The sequence below is a fragment of the Wickerhamomyces ciferrii genome, contig 00297 (genome assembly GCF_000313485.1).
Source record: "Wickerhamomyces ciferrii WGS project CAIF00000000 data, strain NRRL Y-1031 F-60-10, contig 00297, whole genome shotgun sequence".
Taxonomy (NCBI): Eukaryota; Fungi; Ascomycota; class Saccharomycetes; order Phaffomycetales; family Wickerhamomycetaceae; genus Hansenula; species Hansenula ciferrii.
In genome coordinates, this window is record NW_011887443.1 from 1 (window position 1) to 20,126 (window position 20,126).

Consider the following 20,126-nt stretch of genomic DNA (forward strand, 5'->3'; position numbering starts at 1 on the left):
TCCATCATACTAGTAATATTTACACAGTACATTAGAAAAGGTATATAAGTGCGTTGGAATCCGCATTTATTCTACCACAGTTCCCATTCTTCATAAAATCAATTAAAATGGGTTTGAAACTTGTGCTTAAGGCCAACTTGGAAGGTCTCACTGACCTCCGTCCAATTGATACTGCGGAATCACCATTTGAATACACTTTTGAAATTGCTTGTATCTCATGTCGTGAAACTCATGATAAATTTGTTACAATCAATAGATTTGAACAACATGAGATGGATCGTAGTAAAGGTGAAGCAAATTTTGTATTCAAGTGCAAGAATTGTAAAGTGAGTCATAAGAAAAGTTTTCAGATAGGCTAAGATTTAATACTAACTATTTTCTCATTAGAGGGAACATTCAGCTTGTAAGTTAATTAAACATCGGACTTTAAAATTTCAAGAATATGTATGACTAATCCTTATCATGAAGCCATAGAAAGAACTAAAAAAGATTACACAATTGAAGATAACGGTAAATCTGTTGATATCTTGAATATTGATGCTCGTGGATTAGATGTTTTAAGATTCATTCCTGAAGTAAGTATTATAGTGACATTAATTTTACGATTGAATTTCGGACTAACGATATATAGGGTTTATTTGAAGCAAAAGGTGCTGAATCTACAACTAAATTCTCAGAAATTGAAATAGATGAAGGTGAATATTATGATTATGATGATAATAAAGGTTCTGAAGTTTCAATAACTGAAGCTTCATGGGATATTGTGAAAGGTTAAATTTTGAAACTGTCTTTCATAATCGATACAACATAATCAAGTTTGGTCATTTATAATAGATTGTAATACATTATAATATACAAAAATCAACATTTATTTAAAACTTTAGTGTACTTTAAATTAAAAAAACAATAACTAAATAAGGTCTATACATAAAATAAGATATGAGGGTATAATAATTTCTCATCCAATAAACTGATATCAAATCATTCTTATAAGAAACTAACCAACATTAAAGCAACACCAATGGCTGCACCACTTGAACCAGTTCTCTTGTAATCAAAACCGGAACCTTCATATTGAGAAACTGCTGCAACTGAACTTGTACCAGAAACTTGACTTGAAATTGATGGACCAGCATATGAACCATTAGCTGGTGCTGAACTTGGTGATAATTGAGTAGTTGAAGCACCTGGAACAGTAACAGCTGGTGTGGTACCATTTGAAGCAACTGCAGTTGATGGAGCTGGTGCTTGAATTTGACCATCACTAATTTGTGAAACAATTGGAATAGTAGCACTGATTGGAGTTGAAGCAGCTGGAGTTTGATCAGTTGTAGTAGTACCATTGTTTTGACTATATGGAGCTGATTGTGATGATTGAACAACTGGTGTAGTTGGAGCTGTATCTGTAGCTGTAGTGTTGTTAACTTGAGTAGTAGTTTGACCAACTAATGAAGAAACTTGAACATTTTCAGTGAGTGTGGTATCATTTTGAGTACTGTATGGTGGAGTAACTGGTGATGATTGAACAGCTGAAGTAGTTGCAGCAATTGAGCTTGGAACTGGAGCTGAAGCTTCTTGAGTTGGTTTAGGAGCTGGAGTTGATGAAGTTTCAACAGCATTTGATTGACCTGGAGTAGTAGAAGCAGCTGGAGTTGAAGATTCTGGTGCTGGGGCTGGGGCACTTGAAGCTTGAGAAGACGATTCTGGAGCTGGTGCTGGAGCACTTGGAGAAGAACCGGTAGCAGCTGGAGTACTTGATGATTCACTTTCTGGACAATAAGTAGTATATTCAGTGACTTGACCAGAATGAGTTGAAGTGATAACAGTAACTTTACCTGGAGCTGATGAAGATGGAACTTCTTTGGTTTCAGCAGTAGAATCTTTTGGAGCAACTGAAGTAGTTGATGAAACTTGAGCTGGGGCAGAAGTAGTTGGAGCTGGAGCACTAGATTCTTGAGCTGGAGTAGATGGTTTTGGAGCTGGAGCTGATGAACCTTCTGGTGTATTTGTAGTTGATTCAACTGGAGCTTTTGGAGTTTCAGTGGTTGATTCCTTAGCTGGGACTGATGAAGCTGGAGTTGTGGATTCTTTACCTGAAGCTGGAGTAGACGGAACAGCTGGAGCACTTGAAGAACCAGTTTCACTTTCTGGACAGTAAGTGGTATATTCAGTTACTTTACCAGAATGAGTTGATGTGATAACAGTAACTTTACCTGGAGCTGATGAAGATGGAACTTCTTTGGTTTCCGCAGTAGAATCTTTTGGAGCAACTGAAGTAGTTGATGAAACTTGAGCTGGGGCAGAAGTAGTTGGAGCTGGAGCACTTGATTCTTGAGCTGGAGTAGATGGTTTTGGAGCTGGACCAGTGGTTTCTTCGGTTGGTTGAGTAGATGAAGCTTCTGGAGTCTTGGTAGTTGATTCAACTGGGGCTGATGATGGGGCTTTTGGAGTTTCAGTGGTTGATTCTTTAGCTGGAGCTGATGGAGATGGAGCTGAACCAGTAGCAACTGAAGTTTTTGATGAATCACTTTCTGGACAGTAAGTAGTATACTCAGTAACTTGACCAGAATGAGTAGATGTGATAACTGTAACTTTACCTGGTGTGGTTGATGATGGAGCTGGAGCACTTGATTCTTTTTCTGGTGCTGAAGAAGCTGGAGTAGTTGATGAAGCTTTATCTTCTGAGGATCCAGTGGTAGTACCTGAAGTTTCTTTTGGAACTGTAGAAGCTGGGGTAGTTGAACCTTGGGCTGGAGTTGAGGAACTTTCTTTAGTTGATTCAGTTTGTGTAGCTGGAGTACCAGTTGATGATTCATGTTCTAAAGAACTTTCTGGACAGAATGTGGTGTATTGAGTAACAACACCAGAGTGGGTTTCAGTAACAACAGTTAATTTACCTGAAGAAGCTGGGGCAGATGGAACTGGGGCACTTGATTTAGCAGTAGTTTCAGATGATGAACCTTGTGGTGTTGGTGCTGAAGATGAGTTCTTTGGAGCAACCCTTGTTTTTGATTCAGTTGATGAAGCTGGTGCCGGAGCTGATGATGAACCTTGTTTGACTTCACCAGAGGTGGTAGCAGCTGGAGTAGAAGTAGCTGGAGTACCTGAAGATTCATGTTCTAAAGAACTTTCTGGACAGAAGGTAGTGTATTGAGTAACAACACCAGAGTGGGTTTCAGTAACAACAGTTAATTTACCTGATGAAGCTGGAGCAGATGGAGCTGGGGCACTTGATTTAGCAGTAGTTTCAGATGATGAACCTTGTGGTGCTGGTGCTGAAGATGAGTTCTTTGGAGCAACACTTGTTTTTGATTCAGTTGATGAAGCTGGTGCCGGAGCTGATGATGAACCTTGTTTAACTTCACCAGTTGATGTACCTGATGTAGCTGGAGCTGATGATGAACTTTCTTTAACCTCTGAAGTGGAAGCTTTACCAGTTGATGCAGTAGCTGAGGCTGATGGAGCTGGAGCAGATGAAGATTCTCTATGAGCACTTGAGGTAACTTCAGTAGCAGTTGATGATTCATGATGTTCAGATTCATGTTCAGTAGCAGTTTCTGGACAGTATGTAGTATAAGAAGTGACAACACCTGAGTGGGTTTCAGTAACAACTGTGATCTTTGATGAAGCTTTAGAGCTTGATTCAGCTGTAGCACTTGATGATTTCTTATCTTCTGCAGTTGAGGTAGTAGCAGCTGGTGAAATTGAAGTAGTACTGACATGAGCAGATCCAGATGATGAAACTTTAGCACTTGAAGCTGGAGCTGATGATTCGTGATGTTCTGATTCATGTTCAGTTGCAGTTTCTGGACAATAAGTTGTGAATGAAGTAACCACACCTGAATGAGTTTCAGTAACAACAGTCAATTTTGAGGATGCCTTGGAGCTGGAGCTGGAGCCTTGAGCTGGAGCTGATGAAGAAGAACCTTTTGGAGCAATAGAAGTAGATGAAGCTGATGAAGAAACTGAACCACTAGACTCGACAGAAGCTGATGCTGATGAAGAAGCAGCTGGAGCACTAGATGATTTTTCTATTGAACCTGATGATTCTGTAGCATGTGAAGCTGGAGCTGAGGATGAGCTTGAAGCTGGAGCTGAGGAATCCTTAACAACTTTTGAAGATGGTGTAGCAGAAGATTTGATAGCACTTGATGTAGCTGAGCTTTCGCTTTCTGTTAATGGACACCATGTAGTATATTGGGTTTCAACACCTGTGATTGTAACGGTAGCAATTGATTTCAAAGCTTTTGAAGTTTGTGTGGAACATGCATTATCACTACATGAAGTGATGGTAACAATAGTATGTTCAGTTAAACTTTCAGTTGCAGTGGATTGAGTGATTGGAGATGATGATGAACCTGATGATGGAGAATCTGATGAAGAAGAACCTTTTGGAGCAATAGAAGTAGATGAAGCTGATGAAGAAACTGAACCACTAGACTCGACAGAAGCTGATGCTGATGAAGAAGCAACTGGAGCACTAGATGATTTTTCTATTGAACCTGATGATTCTGTAGCATGTGAAGCTGGAGCTGAGGATGAGCTTGAAGCTGGAGCTGAGGATTCCTTAACAACTTTTGAAGATGGTGTAGCAGAAGATTTGATAGCACTTGATGTAGCTGAACTTTCACTTTCTGTTAATGGACACCATGTAGTATATTGAGTTTCGACACCTGTGACTGTAACGGTAGCAATTGATTTCAAAGCTTTTGAAGTTTGTGTAGCACATTTATTATCACTACATGAAGTGATGGTAACAATGGTATGTTCAGTTAAACTTTCAGTTGCGGTTGATTGAATAATTGGAGATGATAATGAAGCTTGGGATGAGCCTTCTGAGCCTGATTCACTTCCAACATGAACGGATGAATCACCATGAGCTGAAGCTTCAAAATCTGAGGATGATGAAGAGTCTGATTTAGAACTTGATGAGCCAAAATGAGCTGAAGCATCGAAATGAGCTGAAGCTTCAAAATTTGATGATGAACCTGATTCAGAGTGAGAAGCTGAGGCATCTAAATTAGCAGAAGCTTCAAAATTTTCTGTTGATGAATGATCTGTTCTTTTACTTGTTGGTGAATAAACAAAGTTGCTTTCAGTATCTGATTTCAAAGAAGCAGAAGCAGCATCTGAAGAGACTTGACCGTTAAATGTTGAATTAGCATAAAATTCAGCTGTTGGTAAAGCCTGAACCAACGCCAATGATGATGAGAGTAATTTATAAGCGAGTGACACTCTCATTTTTCCAAATACCTATGAGCTTGAATTAAACGAATGAATGGGGTATTGGTTGGATTTGAATATATTGTATAGTCTATTTGTTAACCAAGCAAGAAAAGTAGTTGAGAATATTGAGCTTCTTAATCCTTTTATATAGTTTTAAGAAACAATAGAGCAAAGTGCCTTTAATGTAATTGTGATCTTTGGAATGTTGTAAAAAATAATTAACCAAAATGAACATATTCAAAAGGTATATCAAATTGAGAAAATCAACTCATTTTTATACATTGAACATCATCAGTTACCTAGAACTTTTGCATATTGACAAGTGTATCAAGACAATACCGACTAAGCTTTCAAACCGTTCAACTTGTAACAAACTTCAAACATTATATGGTAAATCTTTTTCAAAAAGCTTTAAAAAGCACTAAAGCAATGATAACGCGCATCTTGGGGGCCCTAGAGTATAAGCGACTAAAAATAGTATATGCATTCTCTATCCTTAGCAAGTAACGGTTATGATTAACACAATTAATCTTGCAAATTCATGCAAATTGTTAGTTCAATTAAACTTGGTATCAAAAATGTTTCATGTATAATAATTGGAATGTTTTCTGGTTCGGACCACCCACCATAATAACCGAGCCTCAGCATGAAACAAAAATCTAACAATTGACACATTAAAGAACAAACTTTATAACTTCTACTAAGCCCTCAAATCATAACTTTAAGCACATGGTATATGTATATATATGTTGTGAAATTCGTCTTTCTTCTGAAAAATAAGAGCTGGTTCTAGACTTCTGGCAGTTGTATCAAAAAATAAGCTGTATTTGGACAATGCATTACATAAACTATCGTAAATGCTTAATTGAAGCCGCGAAATATGGAGGGCTTTTAGAATTCCAGAATCTAGAATGAACTGTCAAATTTGATCCATTGATAGGATCGATGAAATAGGAAATAGCTTGAAACATTAAGTGGAATAGGCCATTGATCTAGTTGAAAATAATTTGTAAACTGAACCTAACGGGTTTCTCATAATGGATTTTCATGGATATGTGTGCGTTAGCCTTGATAATTCGCGTATCTAATAAATTCCCTTTCCAATCCTTAGGAATATGTTCATCAGTCAATCGCCTTTTGAGATATAAACTGGAGGCACCAATTAATAAACACGGGGCTTATATAATTGCCGACCATAATTGATCTCTGGATCTTGGTATCTTCAGACTCTAAACTGATTTTAATCCTAATCTGGGTGCATCTTGTCTCAATCCAGTAACCTCATGGTGGCACAAACAACAACTCCACATTAGATCAACAGCACAACGACTAGGCTTCCTAGAGTAGTACTTTAAACTTGAGAATCATATTACCCACTCTGGTATAAAGAATGATAATATCCACAATAACTGAAAACAAGCATACTAACAGTGTAATCAACCACCACTTTATAGAGGTAATGTTGGTTAATTTGTTGATTTTTGGCGTTGGAAGCGCGCGCGTTTAATATTCCAGAAAAACTTAATCAGCAAAAATCAACAATTTCTCGAATTTGCTTAGTCAAAAACCAAAAGACTCCAACATAATTAAACTTTCAAATTAAGAGTTAAAATTTCAAACCCTTATAATAATTAGATTGTCGAGTGATATTGCTATCAAAGGTTATTAATCTTTGAAATAAAGACACTATAATCCTCTATCAACTGTTCATCAAATTGCATATCAAGGGAATTTCCAACACAGCTTAGATCCCGTCCCCTATTCACGCACACGAGAACCCTCGATCAAAAGCTACGTTCAACCTGGCAGTGTTTTTCTAATATTACTGTGAGAGAACATCATCAAAGAGATAAAGAAAACATACTAGAAAGTCACAAGAATATATTCAATCAAGATCTCAGCTTGGAAGCAAAAGTTTTTTCAATAGTTTCAGCTTCAAGAAGTCAATCATCCTTCATTACAAATTCGAAAAAAATCAAATCTATAAATACCCCGTGCTGTCAATATGACTAGCACTGCACTACGTGATAACAGTCGAAACATTTTGTTCAATCATGATCCAATAAAATCAAACTCAGCTACTGGATCTCCAACTCCAGAATCACTTTCCAAGGCTTCCAGTCGAAATCAAGATCCTGTTGTCGGTAATTCTGGTTCTGATATTGCTGCCTCACCTGCTTCTGTCGGAAATTCAAATAATGAAGCTACACAAAACCTTCAACCATCAACACCCCCATTATCCAAGTTGAGAACAAGATCAATGTCTCTGGGTAAAGTGTTCAGTTTTGGTAACAACTCAAAGAAGGAACCATCAGATACAACAACTCTCGATGAACATGAAGAACTTGAACAGCCACATGAAGCCAAAATCCATGAACCATTATCACCAAACGTTGAACCTTTAACTGAAAAACATTCGGAAACACTCAACGATACAAGTACACCAGAATATAAACAAGATGGATCTATAAATTCACAAGAGGAAAAGAAACTGTCTTCAAAGATCAAGAATTTTTTCAAGATCAATTCAAATTCAAACACAACATCACCAAATCTGGCCACCACAAAACCTGAATTCAAACTACAAAATGAAGATAAAGATTTCACTTTAGAGAATCCTGCACAAATCCATGAATCAACTCTACATCAAAATGGTGAACTTGTTAAAGAGACTCTGGATCAGCCAACTGAAATTTTGGAAGAACAAACACAACAAAATGGATCATCTTCAACTTCAACACCACTTACAACAACATCAACAACCTCATTATCAACAAAGACTGGCTCTAAGTTGGCCCAGGCGGCTAGAAGGTTACGCTCACCATCATCACCGAACCCACCAAATATAAACCAAAAAGACGAAGCTAAATCCAAGAGTAATTTCGTCTCTTCACACCCTTACTTTGCTCATCAAGGTTTACCGCCACATGCTGGTGATGATACTTTCAAAGATATCATTGATAATGGGACCTCAGGGGTTGGTCATGGTCCTTTACCATTTGCCTTAAAAAAGAACCATACAGGCTCTCAATTATCATTAAATCAAATAGCTGAAGAATCCAGTAATGTACAACATGAGTCAGAGATACCCGAAGGTGATGAACAACAGACTGAATCTTCAAACGGGGATGGAAAGACCAGCATTAATAGTGGAAAACTACAAGTACAAACCCAGCAACAACAGGGGAATAAACCACTTTTAAGAAGAGTTGCATCTGCTCCATTAGGTCTCAATCAAAATTCAAATGAAGTACATTCTGATTCTGAAAAGAAACTGGGAGGTATATCAGAATCAAAAACAAGACCACGTAAAAAATCATTTTTATCTTCAAATGCTATCAAAGTTTCAGAACTGCAAGTTGGTCCTCAATCATTTGATAAAATCAGATTATTAGGTAAAGGTGATGTGGGTAAAGTTTATTTGGTTAGAGAAAAAGTTACAGATAAGTTATATGCCATGAAAGTTTTAAGTAAAAAGGAAATGATTGAAAGAAATAAGATCAAGAGAGCTTTAGCTGAACAAGAAATCTTAGCAACCTCAAATCATCCATTCATTGTTACATTATATCATTCATTCCAATCTGAAGATCATTTATACCTTTGTATGGAATATTGTATGGGTGGTGAATTCTTCAGAGCTTTACAAACTAGAAAATCAAAATGTATTCCTGAAATGGATGCCAAATTCTATGCAAGTGAAGTTGTTGCCGCTCTAGAATATTTACATTTGATGGGGTTCATCTATAGAGATTTGAAACCTGAGAATATTTTATTGCATCAATCTGGTCATATCATGTTGTCCGATTTTGATTTATCAAAACAATCAGAATCAATTAAAAATCCATCAATGAGCTTTAATAATAACAAGAACTATCAAACTTTAGATACAAAAGTTTGTATTGATGGTTATAGAACAAATTCATTCGTTGGTACTGAAGAATATATTGCGCCAGAAGTTATTAGAGGTAAAGGTCATACAGCTGCGGTTGACTGGTGGACTTTAGGTATTTTAGTTTTTGAAATGTTATTCGGTACAACACCTTTCAAAGGTCCAAATAGAAATCAAACATTTTCACAAATTTTGAAAAGTGATATAACTTTCCCTGATACTCAAGCTGTTTCTTCAAATTGTAAGAATTTGATCAAAAAGCTATTAATTAAAGATGAAAATAAAAGATTGGGTTCTAAACTTGGTGCATCTGATATTAAAAATCATGCTTTTTTCAAAAATACACAATGGGCATTATTAAGAAATCAAAAACCACCAATGATTCCAGTTCTATCAAAGAATGGTACAGATTTCCATAAAAGTGGTCAAGCAAATAAACAATCTTCAATAGATATATCGAAGGAACAAATTTTACAAAAAGCTTTAGATCTTGATGATGAATTAAATGAAGAAACAGACCCATTTGGTGATTTCAATTCAATGACCTTGATTCATGATGGTGCACAAAATGATGAATCTTTGATCTATGGTACTGGTAATTCATATGGTTCAATATCTTATACTGTTACAAGTGGTAGCAGACCAAGAACTAATAGTAAAAGTATTTTTAAGACAAAGTTTTGATATGATTGCTTGGTTATGGTATGATGTATGCTTTTTTTGAATGTTTTGTCATTTGTATTTATATTTTATTGTTTTATTATGGTTTTTTCATTTAAGGTTTTTAGTTCTTTGGATTTTTATGAGTATTTGTTTTCTTTATCAGTCCAGCAAGTCCAGCAGAAGTTTTGAAAAAAAATTAGCATTCATCATCCTTCATTTACATGTTTTTGACTCTTTTTTATATACTGTACATATAGCACATATGGTTTTCTGTTTTATTTGGTTTAGGAAAAGATTTCGAAAAAAAAGTTATTCATTACTTATATAGATATTTTACATGTACAGATTTCATCCAAACAAACAACAGTTTTTCTGAAATTATTACATCGTAGTTATACATCATAAAGATCTCAGAACATTATCCATGCTAGCCAAGGTTAGTTATATTACGGATATAATGGTCTACTATTCTTCTCTCAAATCTTTAAAATGTGACAATTCACATCCATCTATAATAGTTGATAATGTCTATATATAAAGTTTCTAATTTTCCATCGTCAATCAAAATCATCAATAACATCACAAATCTCCTCTATTTTATCCCCCTTTAGCACTTTTGGAAACAATTCAACTAATTTCCTTTCATTTGCCAAATTTTGTGCACTTTCAACTTGTTGTTGTCTTTTTCTTGAGATTTCAAAAGCATTATGAATAATTTCATCATTTATTGAAGCTAATTTAGCAACATTCAACCCATAAGAGTTCTTAGCAATTCCGGGGACTAAATTATATAAAAATGTAACTTTTGGCCAATCATTCTCAGTTTTCTTTTCTTCAATATAACCCATATGGAAATTTTTAATCTTGGAGAATTTTTTTGATAATTTACAGATTGATGGGAAATGAGTTATAAATAAAATCAAAGATTTTTCAGTTTCAGTCATTAAATATTGTAAAATTGATGAAGCTATTGAAATCCCATCAATTGTTCCAGTTCCTCTACCAACTTCATCCAATATAATTAATGATTTTCCATGACAATTTTGTATAACATTTAAAATTTGTGACATTTCAATGAAAAAAGTTGATTCACCTTTAATTAAATCATCTTTTGATCCCATTCTTGTTAAGATTGAATTGAAAACACCTAAAGTTGCGGATTCACATGGTATAAAACAACCACATTGAGCCATTATGATCAAAAGGGCAACCTTTTTAACATAAGATGATTTCCCACCCATATTTGGACCTGTGATAATAAAACAACGAGATTGAGAAGAATTCATATCAATATCATTGGGGACATAAGTATTTAATTGTTCAATTATCGGGTTTCTACCGTTTTGGATCTGTATAATTTGTTCATCAACAAATTTTGGTCTTGAATAATTTAATGATGATGATGTGGTTGTAATTGATAATAAACAATCATATTGTGCTAAAATTTTAATAAATTGGTTTAACTCAGTATAATTTTTATCTAAATCTTGAACAAATCTTTGGAAAACTGAATGACAAGCTTTTAAATATAATTCCATATGATATTCCAATAATTTCATCAGTTTTATGATTTGTGGAGTTCTATATCTTGAAACTAATTTTGATCCATTAATCTTGACCCAATCTTTTGGAACAATTCTTGATAAACCTGCACGAATTTCAACAAGATAAGGTTCTCTGCTACTTGTAACATAATCCATTGATGGTCTTTTTAAGAAATCACGCACGTTTTGTAATTCTTTTTGAAATTCATCTTTTATATTTGAAATTTCAATATCTTGCGTTATGATTTCATCTTGATTAATTTTCAATGTATTTAAATTGAAATATTTTAAGATATGATCATCATTATGATCATCCATTGCATTTGGTGAATTAATCATAGAAACATAATTTGATATTTTTAAAGATTCAGAAATTTCAATAAGTTGAGTGAATAATTGTTTTAAATAACTTGATTTTAGATTATTTAATATTTCAAATTTCCCAAATTTAATAATTAATTTAGAAATCTCTTCAAATTTAAATAAAAAAATATATAATTCTTTCCTTTTAACTTTCCCATAATGTAATCTATTCAATATTTTTTCTAAATCAGGTGAATTTTTCAATAAATTTGCTAAATTTTCTAAAAAATGATTAAAATTTGATTGAATATTCTCTACTGCATCAAATCTTTTTTCAATTTGTTCACGATCAATTAATGGATTACTTATCCATTTTCTTAATAATCTATAACCAAATTTTGTTCTTGTATGATCCATTAACCATAATAAAGAACCAAATTGTTCATTATTTGTTGAATTTATGAAAATTTCTAAGTTTGTTAAAGAATTTGAATTTAGAATCATATGATTTTTTTGAATAAAATTTGAATAATTTGTAACAATTTTAAATGAAGAATCTAATTGAAACTCTTTTAGGTAATCAATTAATAAAGAACAACAAGTTTGGAATTCTTTAGATTGTTCAGATATAAATTCAAATAATTTTGGATTATCCAATACATAATCATTTAAATAAGATTCAAAAAACTTTTTCTTCAAAATTGGAATTTTATTTATCCTTATATTTGAAGAATTTATTGATATAAATTTTTGGAAACAAGATTCAGTTAATTCAGAAATATCATTTTCAAAATAAATGAATTCAATTGGTTCCATATGTAATAATCTTGTTTCTAATTCATTTCTCAAGAAATCATCTTGGAAAGTATCATAAATAATTTCACCAGTTAAGGGTTGTATAGAAACTAAAGTTATCAAAACATTATCATTTTGATCAACAGATTCTTCCACTATAGATAATAATGAATTTATATTTTTATCCTTTTCTTGATTAACTTCATCATATTCAATATAAGTTGATTTAGTGAAAACATTTGATAATCTTCTCTTGAATAGTGCAGAATTCTTACTTTCAACTGATTTAATAGCACTTGTTTCTATTTGATCCACAATACCAATTTTCAATCCACGATCTAATAATCTTTGTAAATGAATATGTAATCTTGGTTCAGGAATTGAACAATATGCTAATTTATTATATAATTTATCAGTTGGAGATTCATCAATAATATTGATTTTCCCCGGGACAAGCATAATATTTAGGATTTTATGAACTTTAACAGCATCTTCACAATAAAATTTATATTTATAACCAACTTGAATAGCTAATATTTTATCTAAATGTAATAATTTAAGATCTTTAACTTGTTGATCTAACGGTGTTAATTTTGATTGTTTTGAGGTTTTTTGTTTCTTCTTTGGTGGTGGTTGTGGTGTTTGATCATCTTCTAAATCACTTTGAGGTTGTGATTCTTCAACTCCATTGGGTGGATTGTTATTTGTAGAGAATTTTTGACTTAATTTTTCCTTTAAACTTTCTCGAAGTAAAATTTGTTCAGTAGTTGGATTTATAATGGGTATATCTGTAGTTTTCTCATATTGGAATTGTTTCTTACGTTCAATATTTATTTCATTGGGTATTTCCACCTCGGTTTTAACAGTTGAAGGTTTGATTTCATTTATATCATCATTATTAATGATTTCAACAATTTGGTCATCGCCATCATCATCAATATTTATTGTTTGAACATTCTGTTGTTGTGGCGGTGTTGATTGCTTTTTAGGAGAACTTTTGAAGAACCTACTTATCGATGGTTGACCTTTTGATTTAGTAGGAGTTCTAGAATTCTTCATATCAATGAACACCGAGAAATGATTAAGTTATACTCTTTACATTATTGTTTTGATTTTGCTTAAGCAATGAACTGAAAAAAATGTTTAAACGCGACTGTCGCCAATTTCGTGTCACTAAAAAAAAATAAAGTCACGTGTATCACTGATCATGTGACTTTGTATTATGTAATGATTGCTTTATGACGCAATGATGACCTAATCAATTAATTATTACGATTATATAAGCTGAGGAGATCAGCGGACGTTTAATTATCCGAGTCCCCGATGATCACGTTTCTTCGCAAATATAAGAAAATTCAAAATTCACTCAAAAATTCAAAAAATTCAAAATTGTGGAAATCCACAGAATTTTAATGGAATTTTTTTGAACCAAACAAAGGAAATTTTATAATTCCATTTTTAGAACTGTTAAGAATAAGCGATTAATTGGTGATTAAAGAACCACAATAACAATAAAAGTAGCTCTGTTAACACTGTGATATGTTGTCTATCTATGCTCTCTGTAGGCTGTCGCTTTCTTATCGCACCCGCAAACTGTGGCTTCTCATTGGCCCGTCAGTGTCCACCGATCTCTGTTTGGCTGTTTGGCTGGGAGTTTCTGGCACTTTCTGCCTAATTTTAAAATATTTCTGCCCAGAGTGACTGCCTGAGCTCTGACTAAGCAAAAAACCGGTCGTTGTTTTTTCTTTTAAAGTGTGGTTTTATTGGAAATCATGAAATTGAATATAAACGTTTGGCAGCCATCAGCCATAATTAAGAAATACTTTCAACAAATTTTATTGTTCAAAAAGAACTCATAGCTAAAAAACAATAAACTACTATTAAATCAAAGATATCAAACAAAACATTCATACAAAATACTCAGCATAATATTCAACAAGGGAGTCTAAGAACCAAATCTTTGGAAAATCACCCCATATAAAAGATATTATTAATATTATTCTCAAATTGTTATCTATATATAATCAAATATTCAAAAGTTATAATATTGCTAAATTATACAATTAGAAAGCTCATTTAAATTGGCTAAAAGTACACATTGTGGTATAATCATCCCAGATTAACAGTTGATCATGTTGAAAACAAATCAATATCAAGTACCCTTCTTGTATCAAAATAATCAAAATTCAAATTCATCAAGTTCATCAAGTTCAAATTCTCAAATCCCTAAAACTTTCCATGATAATACCAAAATCCATCCAAACCTGTACATAAACACTGAACATCATCCTTCTTTACATCGTGCTGATAGTTTTAACCCTCAAATTATTAAACATCGTCATTCTTTCTCTTCAATAAGTCATAATAGTACAATTAAAGAATCAATAAATGATGATCAAGATGAAAATGAAAGTTATGATGAAGAAGATGAAGATGATGAAGAAGTTGATTTGAAAAATGAAGAAGATGAAAATGATTATTGTTATGGTGGTTATCATCCTGTTGAAATTCATGAAGTTTTAAATCAAAATTATCAAATTTTAAGAAAATTAGGTTGGGGTCATTTTAGTACTGTTTGGTTAGCTTACGATAAAAGACATGATAATCATGTTGCTATCAAGATTGTTAGATCTCAATCTCATTATACTCAAGCTGCTTTAGATGAAATTAAAATTTTAGATATCATTAATAAAAAAAATCCAAATCATCCTGGTTATGATCATTTAATTAAATTACATGATTGGTTTTATCATAATGGTCCAAATGGGAAACATGTTTGTATGGTTTTTGAAGTTTTGGGTGAAAATATGTTGGGTTTGATTAACAAATTCAATTCTGAATCAAACTCAAATCCATCTTCTTCTTCATCAAATGGTGAATTATCAATTAAATTATCAAATTTAGAGAAAACTTATGGTGGATTACCAATCTCAATAACAAAACAAATTTCAAAACAATTATTATTAGCATTAGATTATTTACATAGAGAATGTGGTTTAATTCATACAGATATTAAACCAGAAAATATTCTATTAGAAATTAAAAATGTTGAAGAATTTGTTAAATTAATGAAATTTAATAAAAAATCTAATCAACATGAAAATTCTGGTTCTCAAAACCCCAAATCAAAATTACATTCAAGATCTTCAAGTTTCCAATCTCCTATAAAATGTTCAAAACCATTACCATCTCCATTAACTTCATCATCAAGTTTTGATTTCCAAGATTATTTTTCTCAAGCTTTAAAGAAGAATAATCAAAATAAACAAAACAAATCATTATCAAAATCAAATAGTTATCAAAATCAATCTAATCATCATCATCAATTATCTTCAACTTCAAGTGCTGGTTCAATAAAATGTTATGATGATGAACATACCCCTGATTCTCCAGTTTTTTCAAATCATCAAAATCAATCAACTTCCCCTGCAACTTCATCAAATTTAACTTCTTATGTTGTTTGTGCTTCTGAAGCAAATTCTGATGATGAAGATGATGAAGAAACTAATGATGAGAATGTAATTGAATCTCCATTAAATTATACTTATGAAGATCAAGAATTAAATTCAAGATTTTCATCAATATCAATTGATGATTCAAATTTCTTAAATCAAGATTTTAATTTAAATGAACATGAAGAAACAAATGATTTATCATCGATTATTAATGTCAAATTAGCTGATCTTGGTAATGCATGTTTTAATAATTTACATTTTACAAATGATATTCAAACTCGTCAATATCGTGCACCAGAAATTTTATTAGGTCATAAATGGGGTTGTTCAACAGATATTTGGTCTTGTGCATGTTTAATTTTTGAATTAATTACAGGAGATTATTTATTTGACCCTAAGAATGGTAAAAATTATACCAAAGATGATGATCATATTGCACAAATCTTGGAATTAATTGATGATCAAGATGTTTCTTATCAATTTATGTATGATTGTAAATATGCACCAGATTATTTCCATTCTGATTATAAAACTTTAAGAAGAATTAAAAATTTAAAATATTGGGATTTACAAAATGTTTTAAAACAAAAATATAAAATGGATCCAAAAATTGCAAAAGAAATTGATGAATTTTTAACTCCAATGCTTAAAATTGATCCAAAATATAGAGTTGATGCTGGTGGTTGGTCAAATCATGATTGGTTAAATGATGTGAAAAATTGTGGGTTTATTAATAGACCTTGTGGTTGTTGTGGTGAAGATATTAAAGGTTGGTCAACAAGATGTAGAGATCAATAAAAGGAATAAAAAAGGAAACAATAATGAAGAAAAGATAATGAAGAAAGAAGAAAAATATTTATGAAATGAAATGAAAGAAAAATAAAAATGTAATAGATAATAAAAGAAAAAAAATAAAAGAAGAAAAGTATTAACGAATTAAAGAATCAAGAATGACAAAAAAGAAGAAGATTCATGAAAATTAGGATCTCGAAATTATTCAATTCAAAAAAGGAAGAAAAGTCAATTATTTGTACAATCTATATTGATTTAAAAAAGTATCATATTTTAAGATTTAGTTTGGTTTTTTATTAAAGTATATTAATTTGTTGGTTTATACGCGGTATTTATAGGTATTAATAAGGTATATATAGTGTTTTAATTGAAGTTTAATCATATATAAAATGGAGATATTGTAATGCAGAGTACGTACTAGTAGTTCAAAATATGTTTGAATATATATATAATTCATTATCAAAACCGATTATAATTTATACTAATTATTATATATAATTATGATAGCCGGTTCCACGTTATACGTACGTATTGAACATTGATCTTTAATATGATTAACAATTAAAATTAATTGCCATCGGTCGTCGGACAGAGCGCTGTTCAACATAATCAGTATCAGTTATATTCAAGTAGGCCATATTCATCTTCAAGGCGAAAATATCTGTCTGCCATATTTTAGAAACTAGCGCTACGTCGTTCCCTTGAAAATCACTGTCTTAAGAAAAATTACATTTATTCAACACATAGATTTTGTATAGATCAGGAAAAAAAAAGGGTACAAACAATACACTATTCAAAACAAAAAAAATAGACTAAGATTTATAATAAGAAATATTTTTTTGTTTATTATTAAATTCACTAAAGTTTTTCTTTCAAAAAATTAACTTCAAGAATATGATTAAATTGAAAATTTTAATAAAATGTTTATAAAACAACTTAGAAACATTTGTGGTGAACAATAGCTGGTCCAGATTCATCATATTCTTGTTTTGAGATCCACATTTGTTGGAAAGTAGATAATGAAGCCAAGATAGAACCACCAATCCAGACAGAGTATTTTCTTTCAGGTGGAGCAATAATTTTAACTTTCATTGAAGATGGAGCTAAAGCAGTAATTTCTTTTTGCATACGTTCAGCAATACCTGGGAACATAGTAGTACCACCAGATAAAACAATGTTACCATATAATTCTCTTCTAACATCAACATCAGTTTTGATAATAGAGTTGTAAGTGGTTTGATCAATACCAGCAGCTTCAAGACCTAATAATGATGGGTGGAATAAAGCTTCTGGAGCTCTGAATCTTTCATTACCAATGGTAATAACTTGACCATCTGGTAATTCATATGATTTTTCAATAGCTGATGATTGAGCTGAAGTTTGTAATTCTTGATCGAAATCTAAAGCAACATAAGCTAATTTTTCTTTAATATCACGAACAATTTCTCTTTCAGCAGTAGTAGTGAATGAATAACCACGTTCAGATAAGATTTTCATCAAGTAATCAGTTAAATCTCTACCAGCTAAATCAATTCTTAAAATAGCGTGTGGTAAAGCGAAACCAGCATAGATTGGAACAACGTGAGTAACACCATCACCTGAATCTAAAACAATACCAGTAGTTCTACCTGAAGAATATAATGATAAAACAGCTTGAATGTTAACGTAGAAAGCTGGAACGTTGAAAGTTTCAAATAAAATTTGAGTCATTTTTTCTCTGTTGGTTTTTGGGTTCATTGGAGCTTCAGTTAATAAAACTGGATGTTCTTCTGGAGCAACACGTAATTCATTGTAGAAAGTATGATGCCAGATTTTTTCCATATCATCCCAGTTGGTAACAATACCATGTTCAATTGGGTAACGTAAAGTTAAGATACCTCTTTTTGATTGAGCTTCATCACCAACGTATGAATCTTTTTGACCCATACCAACCATGATACCTTGATGTCTTGGTCTACCAACAATTGATGGGAAAACAGCACGTGGAGCGTCATCACCGGCGAAACCGGCTTTACACATACCAGAACCGTTATCAATAACTAACTATAAGAACATAATGTTAGTATTCATTGTCTTTTGTGAAAAAAAAAATTCAATACTTGTTGATAAAAATTTTGTGGCATTTTAAATTTTTTATGGAGAATGTTGATCATTCCGATCCATTGTAAAAAATATTGATATCAATTGATTATCACTAACCACAATCAATTCAATCAACAAGATCTAAATTAATATACTAATTTAATTAAGTTTCACTTACAGCTGCAATTTCTTCTATTGATAAATTTGTTAGTATTTGGTTCAAACAATTATATGGGAAGGTAAATGGAAATTCATTATGGTTCAGCTAAGTCAGATCTCTGTATCAGAGAGAGATGAAATATCGACATTATATTGGATAAGTATAACATCATCATCAATTGACTTAATTGTGAGTTGTAATACCGAATCAACTCCTTTGAGAATGTTGTAGAATAAAAAATCCGAAATTTCGGAAACTTGCCAAAACGAAAAGGGTACTAAAAATCTTTGAAAAACAAGCGCCAAATTGGAAAATCTGATCCAAGAACAACAAAATGAATAACAAACTCAACTAATAAAGATCAAAAGATTGTATAGTTATTGTTGAAAAGATTCCTTATGGGGAAATTAATTCAATTGATTTTGTTTGTTGACCCCTTTTTTTGTGGTTCTGATTCTTGTATCTGAAACCCATAAATAATCCTAGCTTATCTTCCAAAGCGCGTGCACTTTCGGGAAATCAACTAGAGATAAGTCAACGATTGTGAGGTATCTGGTTATAATCTTGATAAATTTGATATGGTAGAACCTTGAATATATACTTGTTATCCAATTGATGATGACTTTCATTGATTTTGTTGATGTTGTTGATAATTTCAAATCCGAAATCACCTTTTTGACGGCACTCTTTTGATCAATTGTGATCTGACAACAATCTCGAGAGATCTCAAGCTGAAAACCCATAGATATAATGAAAATTCCACTTCCCTGATGATTGCAATGTGTTAGAACTTACCTCCGTCCATTTTTGAATGATTATTTGATGAAATAAGTATAACAAATGATACAAATTGTCAAGTTGAAAGGAAGTTGAAAGTTCAAAGTTATAGGGGGATCCAAAATCCAAAAGGAAAAAGAGAGAATGTGAAAAATGAGGCCAGCGAATCGAGATTCACCGCGCAAAGAGGCAGTTCCGACTATGTCACCCGGCTTTAAATAGGCCTCGGAAATGTACTACGGTTAGCTTATAGTTACCTCTAAAATCAGTTAAAAAGGATGTTTAAAAGTGATTGAAAGTATGTATTGGACATTTAGTTAGATATAGAGTATATTCCATTATTCCTCAGGTTTATTTATCTCGTTCTGTGGTAGAAAATGATTAAAATTGCTGATTTTGTTCTATTGTTAGATTCCAAACTACGCCTACAAAAAATCAAA

General features: G+C 32.3%; 6 protein-coding genes across 6 annotated transcripts; 3 read left to right on the forward strand and 3 right to left on the reverse strand.

Annotated features, from left to right (window-relative positions):
- Positions 1–107: 107 nt before the first annotated feature.
- Positions 108–775, forward strand: BN7_6611 (uncharacterized protein; the record flags this gene model as incomplete). The annotated part of the gene is made up of 2 exons (XM_011272830.1): positions 108–302; positions 632–775. 2 exons carry the CDS (start codon positions 108–110, stop codon positions 773–775), a joined length of 339 nt encoding a protein of 112 aa, XP_011271132.1.
- Positions 776–987: 212 nt separating this feature from the next.
- FIG2 (Fig2p) lies at positions 988–5,241 on the reverse strand (the record flags this gene model as incomplete). The annotated part of the gene is made up of 1 exon (XM_011272831.1): positions 988–5,241. The coding sequence occupies one exon, from the start codon at positions 5,239–5,241 to the stop codon at positions 988–990; it is 4,254 nt and encodes a 1,417-aa protein (XP_011271133.1).
- Positions 5,242–7,231: 1,990 nt separating this feature from the next.
- KIN82 (putative serine/threonine protein kinase KIN82) lies at positions 7,232–9,799 on the forward strand (the record flags this gene model as incomplete). Its single annotated transcript, XM_011272832.1, has 1 exon — positions 7,232–9,799. One exon carries the CDS (start codon positions 7,232–7,234, stop codon positions 9,797–9,799), a length of 2,568 nt encoding a protein of 855 aa, XP_011271134.1.
- A 536-nt stretch (positions 9,800–10,335) lies between these two features.
- Positions 10,336–13,479, reverse strand: MSH3 (mismatch repair protein MSH3; the record flags this gene model as incomplete). Its single annotated transcript, XM_011272833.1, has 1 exon — positions 10,336–13,479. The coding sequence occupies one exon, from the start codon at positions 13,477–13,479 to the stop codon at positions 10,336–10,338; it is 3,144 nt and encodes a 1,047-aa protein (XP_011271135.1).
- Positions 13,480–14,552: 1,073 nt separating this feature from the next.
- BN7_6615 (Serine/threonine-protein kinase) lies at positions 14,553–16,673 on the forward strand (the record flags this gene model as incomplete). The annotated part of the gene is made up of 1 exon (XM_011272834.1): positions 14,553–16,673. One exon carries the CDS (start codon positions 14,553–14,555, stop codon positions 16,671–16,673), a length of 2,121 nt encoding a protein of 706 aa, XP_011271136.1.
- A 930-nt stretch (positions 16,674–17,603) lies between these two features.
- On the reverse strand, positions 17,604–18,686 carry ACT1 (actin; the record flags this gene model as incomplete). Its single annotated transcript, XM_011272835.1, has 1 exon — positions 17,604–18,686. One exon carries the CDS (start codon positions 18,684–18,686, stop codon positions 17,604–17,606), a length of 1,083 nt encoding a protein of 360 aa, XP_011271137.1.
- Positions 18,687–20,126: the final 1,440 nt, after the last annotated feature.